The sequence below is a fragment of the Monodon monoceros genome, unplaced genomic scaffold (assembly GCF_005190385.1).
Source record: "Monodon monoceros isolate NGI ecotype Baffin Bay Population unplaced genomic scaffold, NGI_Narwhal_1 Super_Scaffold_18, whole genome shotgun sequence".
NCBI lineage: Eukaryota > Metazoa > Chordata > Mammalia > Artiodactyla > Monodontidae > Monodon > Monodon monoceros.
In genome coordinates, this window is record NW_021703774.1 from 46,292,944 (window position 1) to 46,299,709 (window position 6,766).

General features: G+C 42.6%; 1 protein-coding gene across 1 annotated transcript in view; it reads left to right on the forward strand.

Moving 5' to 3' along the window:
- Nucleotides 1–227: 227 nt before the first annotated feature.
- The window catches only part of RGSL1 (regulator of G protein signaling like 1), a 10,198-nt gene continuing 3,659 nt past the window's right edge, over nucleotides 228–6,766 (forward strand). Inside the window, 2 exon segments of the mRNA XM_029226908.1 lie at nucleotides 228–240; nucleotides 3,066–3,148. Coding sequence (XP_029082741.1) covers nucleotides 228–240; nucleotides 3,066–3,148 — 96 coding nt within the window.

The following is a 6,766-nucleotide window of genomic DNA, read 5'->3' on the forward strand; positions in this document are numbered from 1 at the left end:
ACAGTATGGACTAAAGCCCTAAGTATGGGAAGAGTCTGTATGGTTAAGGGAATCCAGAAGATTAGGTAACGTAAAGACTTATTTTCAGACTGAGGTCTCTACCAGAGGTATAGAATCTGGAACCCCTAGGGGAAGGTGTCATTGTGCATTCATAAGGAGCAGGGTTCTGTTGACTGGGGGCTAATTCTGCTCCTAATCAATCACAGTGGCAGGAAGAGCAAGGCCACATGAGCAATGCTGGTGAGTCTCTGAGAGGGATGTCTCCGCGGCTTTGAGCCCCCCAAATAAGGCAAACCACTCACCTTCGTGGTCGTTGACAGGAATGAGTCAGTCATTCAGGGCCACCACATGTAGATTTTATGTTATTCATACCAGTTGTTTTTCTTCTCTTTTCTCCCTTTAACCCACCTTATGCCACCACATCTTTTAGGATCAGATAGAGTCCCATTCATAAGACAACTAAGGCAACTAGGCGGGATAAGTAAGAGGGAAGAATTAAAATGCATATTGGCCCATTTTTGTGTCATACCGCCTCCAGGGAGAAGGCTAGCATGAGGTTTGGGGTTATCCAACAATTTCTTTGTTACCACATCAGTATCACTATTGTGTGGAACGAATGTTGAAAGCCTGCTCAGATTATTATGAAGTTTGAAGGCAAAACAGGTGAGAATGGAAAAACAAGAATGGAGAAATAGGACAGGGAAGTGGAGGATATGGAGAGCCTTGTTCCTATATCCTGTGAAGACTGTATTGTTAATGCCAAGCACTGCTCTCAGTCAAGCCCCTTGTCACCATCAGTATGTGTGACTATAGAAAACAATCGATTGAGAAATTTATCCAAAGCCTTGCTTTCCTGCACTCAGATCGTCCCAATAATCTTATTCAGCAAATCCATGCCAGGATTTATGAATAACAACAAATGAACAGAAGTCCAAACGATTGAAGATCTTTTCTTGAAAGAATAATTCATTCAACATTTACAGAACTTAGACACTGTGCAAACACTCTTAGTGTCTAGAGGAAGAAAGATGAAAAGACAAAAATCCCACCTCTCATGGAGCTCAGTCTGTTGAGGCAGACAGTTGAGGAATACTCCTCCACTGCATAGGGGAGTATTGAGAGAGAGAGAGAGTGAAACAGAGCAACAGGAATCAAAGATGATTTTCAAGTTTCTGGTTTAGACAATTGGATGGTGGTTCCAGTAACTGAGACTGGGAAAACAGGAAAAGGAGAAGGTTGGGAAGGAAAATTATCAGATCAGCTTTGAAAACGTTGAGATGAAAGTGCTTGACAGGTGTCCATAGCCCATAGCTCATTGGATATTTAAAACTAGAGCCAAAGAAAGAAGTCTGGACTGAGAACATAGATTTTGAAATTATCCATGTGGAATAGATAAATTAAATCAGGGAATTATCATAAAAAGATGAGCAGAGGGCTGAGGAGGAGGAAGATAGAAAAAAACACATAAATATTTACAACATTAGGTAGCAAAAGAAAAAGACATCTATGGATCAGAGGGCAAGAACGGGCATCAGTTCTGTTACAATTGTGTTTGATTGTCTGGGTTTCTATTTCTATTTCTATTATTAGAAGACAATAACCGCCAAAGTGTCATTAGGAAAAGTAATGAAGGGGATTATTTAGTTTTGTTATTACAACTTCACCCAGGTGGAGTGCCATGTACTTTTCTCACCAGACATTTAGCTAGCTGACAGATAGGACTAGTGTATAATATTTAAGTTTCTCATTATATGAGTGTTTTTTTTAATAATTTTATTTATTTATTTTTGGCTGCGTTCAGTCTTCGTTGCTGTGCGCGGGCTTTCTCTAGTTGCGGTGAGCAGGGGCTACTCTTTGTTGCAGTGCACGGGCTTCTCAATACAGTGGCCTGTCTTGTTGTGGAGCATGGGCTCTAGGCAGGTGGCCGTCAGTAGTTGCGGCACACGGGCTCAGTAGTTGTGGCTCGCGGGCTCTAGAGCACAGGCTCAGTGGTTGTGACTCACGGGCTTAGTTGCTCCGTGGCATGTGGGATCTTCCTGGATCAGGGTTCAACCAGCGTCCCCTGCATTGGCAGGTGGATTCTTAACCACTGTGCCACCGGGGAAGCCCCGTAAGTCTTTCATTATACACTTTAGGTATGATGGAAAAATACTGGGCCATTGATAGAACAATTAACTTACTATTTACCAGTTGACATTATACACTAAAATTAGGGGCAGTGAATTAGAATGAACCTAGAGAGGCCACCTTGTCCACCTGTGGTATCTATGCTTGGTTTTGAGGCAGTCAACATTTATTTCCTTAGATTAACTTGGGAAGCACAATGATCAAGCTTGAGAGAAATAATAAATATGTTGCATTACCGATATATTCAAAAAAGCCTCTTTTGGGGGCTTTAATGTTGGGCCCAAACTGACAAGTTGAAATTTGACTTGATTTCTGAAAAGTGACTGCACAAATTAAAGATGGTGAAAGCTAACCCCATTTCTGGCCATGCTAATATAACATAGAACATGGGTAATAGTTGTCTTATGCTCCTCCCTAAGAAGGATGTGGAATGCTTGAGTTGTGGGTGCCCCTTCAGGCAATGAGAAGGGAACCAGAGAGAAAGGAGGCCATGTGATGAATTACTGAAGAAATGCTTAGTGACTAGCCAGAGGGGGTGGAGGTAGGCAGAAGGTTGTAATGACTTTGTAAATATGGGATCTCTGTCCATTAAAAGAGGACTTAGATGAATTCAATCAAGCTTCAGAGGGCAGAGTTTCAACAAACGGAAAGAAGGTAAAGGAAGGCAGTTCACGGTAGGAAAGATCTTATGAAACTATTTTCTCTCTTCATAAATGGAACGGGCAGTCCTGTGAGGCGGGGAGCTCCCCACAGCTGGGAGTGTTTAAGCAATGCGATGTTGCAGACGAGGGTCCTGGAGAGGGGAGATATTGAGTTAGATGACCCTAAAAGCCATCGTCATGCTGAGATTTACCCTTGTGAAATGATCCATTCAATTGCTTCATTTTCCCATGCTCAAAGCAATCCTGCTTATGAGAGATTTTTTTCTCCCCATATAGAGATGATTGGTTCCACAAATCTTATAATTCTTCTAGAGGATGAAACCTTTGCTGATTTTTTCAACACATCTCTTTCTCTCCTAGTAAGCATTCTCAGACTTAAATCCAAATGTTTCATCTACAGCTGAATAGTGAATCTTACTGAGCTGAGTGTCTTTTTTTAAAAATTTTATATTATTTATTTTTTATACAGCAGGTTCTTATTAGTTATCCATTTTATACATAATAGTCTATATATGTCAGTACGAATCTCCCAATTCATCCCACCACCACCACCACCCCCAGCCACTTTACCCCCTTGGTGTCTATACGTTTGTTCTCTACATCTGTGTCTCTATTTCTGCCCTGCAAACAGGTTCATCTGTACCATTTTTGTAGGTTCCATATATATGCGTTAATATATGATATTTGTTTTTCTGTTTCTGACTTACTTCACTCTGTATGACAGTCTCTAGATTCATCCACGTCTCTACAAATGACCCAAAATTTCATTCCTTTTTATGGCTGAGTAATATTCCATTGTATATATGTGCCACATCTTCTTTATCCATTCATCTGTCGATGGACACTTAGGTTGCTTCCATGCCCTGGGTATTGTACATAGAGCTACAGTGAATATTGTGGTACCTGAATCTTTTTGAAATATGGTTTTCTCAGGGTATATGCCCAGTAGTGGGATTGCTGGGTCATCTGGTAGTTCTATTTTTAGTTTCTTAAGGAACCTCCATACTGTTCCTCATAATGGCTGTATCAATTTACATTGCCACCAACAGTGCAAGAGGGTTCCCTTTTCTCCACACCCTCTCCAGCATTTTTTAAAAAATAAACTTCTTACCAAATCAAAACTATTTCAATTTGAGCAAATAAATATGAAGTAGAAAATCCTCTAAAATCTCCAGGAGTTCCAATTATTGATATAATGAAATCCTAAATCCCCAGGCTCCCCGATCACCTTTGCCTGTACACAGTTATCTTTCATCACACCCTTTGCTGGTACCCAGTGCTGCAGTGATGGCCGTTCTACCCCTGCAAAGCACACCTGGCATTCTCCCACCTCTACGCTTCTCCTTGGCTGTGTTCTTAGTTTCCATAGTTTCACCCACCAAACTCTTAACCATTTTTCAGATCTCTAGTTAAATCCTGCTCTGCTTAAGGAGTTCCTAGGTCCTCCCAATAGGAACTTATTTCTCCCTGCCTCTGTGCCCCTTGGCACTTTGCAACTTTCTTGTGTTATATGTGTGTATCTGCCCCACTGGATTGTGAAGTTGTGAATTCCTCCAGAAGGACCATGGATTATTCACTCTTCTCTACTCCCTTCACCCGGTGTTTGGCAGATAGCAATTGCTGAGTTGTTAACTGAAACCAAATTTATATATATTCTCAATCTATGCAACTAAAACAAACCTCAAATACCAAAATATTCTTAAAACCAAACCTACACTAATCCTGCTTCTTTTTTGGCTTAAATATTTGGTTACATCTGAATGCTGGTGCCTTATAAATAGTTGCTCATCTCAGTGCACCTTTTTCCATGGATGCTGCCTGTTAAAAGGTGAAATTTCACAAAACTAGGAAAAAACACTATTATTCCACAAACAGCTATTGGGTGGCCACTTTGTGCTAGACACTGAGCTTAGTCCTGGGGACACAGATATTAATGATACCATCTGTGTCTTCAAGGAATTCCAGTCTAATGTGAGTGCGCAAAGTGTTGTGAGTGACATGATTGAAGTCTCTGGGAGGCAGTGGGGTACATTGGAGGAAGAGGCCACTCCTACCTGGAGGAGTCAGAAAGGTGCCAGTGAAGAGGTCACACAAGCCAAGCCTGGAAAGAAGACTAGTTATTGACAATTGTCTGGGGACGAAGATGGGGAGGGAAGGGTGGATAAAGAAGCAAGAGGAAAAGACGGGGGTTGAGTATCAAGAGAAGCAGGGGCCTTAGGGACAGGACAGAGTAAGAAAAGGCACCATGGAATACAGTCCTATGGCACCTTGGGGGAACCTCTAAGGCTGAAGAAAAAGTTGTGAGAGGCAGACATAGCAAGAGATGAGGCTGCACAGCCAGGCCTCCGAGAGTAGGTAGGCCGAGCTTAGGAGTTTGGACATCATTCTGAGGTTAGGAGAAAATCATCAGAGGTTTAGGTAAAGGAGTGACATGATCAGACTTTCATCTAGGAAAATTATTTCTGCAGAAGTCTGGCCATGGATAGAGCTGGCAGGGGGCCTCAGTGGAGGCAGGGAAACTAGTCAGGAGATTATTTCAAGAGTCTAGGTGAGAGGTGATGAGAGTCTAAAGGCAAAATGATGAAGAGGATGGATAAATAGGAGAGATTTTTCACAAAGCGAAATGCAGGACCTATCACTTTGAATGTCAGAGAGAAGTGGTAACAAGAAGAGAGGGATCAGGGTAGCAGGCTTGGGTGCCTGGGTGGATGGTGGTGCCAGCGACATGGTAAAAAAGGGAAGGAGGAAAAGGCCTCGAAGAGCAGGTGTTTGGGGGTGATCCGCACTCATACTCTAGCATCTGCCACTGTCTTAATGAAAGGCTTCAGAAGTAACCTTAAGGCATTTTAGCTAACCAGTTTGTCAACTTAATTATGCAGCCCACAATAATGTTATAGAAATGGCGAACGTAATGTGGGAAGTAGAATCCTGAGAATGTCCTGGCCATTTAGGTGGCTGTGGTCTATTTAGGAAGACAGTGGTATTTCATGTTGAGCGTTGCTGTCAATTTACAAATTTCTACCATTTAATTTCCATAATCACCCTGTCAGGTCAACATCACTCCCTCCTTACAGATGGGTCTCAGAAGTTAAATGTCTTGCCTAAGATCACTTGGCAAATCTGGGACAGTACTAGAGTTGACCACGTCCTGTGGCTCCAGGCCCAGCATGTTTTCCACATCAGCCTCCTGCCCTGAATGGCACAAATGTCACATGGTGAAAATGCTCCCACGCGCTACTCCCACAAAATCTCACGATTTCACAGTCCCACTGCACATCCCATAAAGCCAGGCAGGGTGTGTCTTGTCCAACACTGAGTGCAGAGCAGGGAGGGGTCACTAAGGATTGAGTCTCCTTCATAGACCGATATTTGTGAAGTGCGGGCAACACTATCACCTTCCATCGATACAGCCAAGGACAAAGGGAAGAGAAGGAGGGGGCCGCAGACTGACAAAAGTTTGGGGCTGCCGGTCTCGGGGCGAAGGTCAGAATGACGTGCTGTGCCGAGAGTTCACTTCAGCCCCTCTGGTTTATCACAAGTACTTTGGGGGCACCTTGAGATATTCTGATGCCTACAGTGAGACTGCCAAGCATAGCTACCTGTAAACATAGAAGCCCTTTCACATTAGTCCCAAAACTGCCTAGGTCACAGACCCTTCTCCTTGACAAAAGAGGACAGTAGCCTAGAATTTTCTATCAATTTTGGACACTCTTAATGCCCCCCTAAGTAATTTGTACCTTTAATCCTCACATCCTCTGTTCTCTCTACTTTCTCCAGTTAAAGAATTTAGGCAAATCCAAAGGTATTTCTCTTTATGAAAAGGCTTTAAGCCTTTGCTCTTTCTAAGTCCTGTAGAAATGAATAATGCAATACACAAAATAAATACCTTTTAATGTCATGAGCTTTGGCCTTTGCACACGGGCAAGATAACTCCCAGGTCGGGGCAGGATGGAGCCAAAAGATAAGTGAATCTTGCA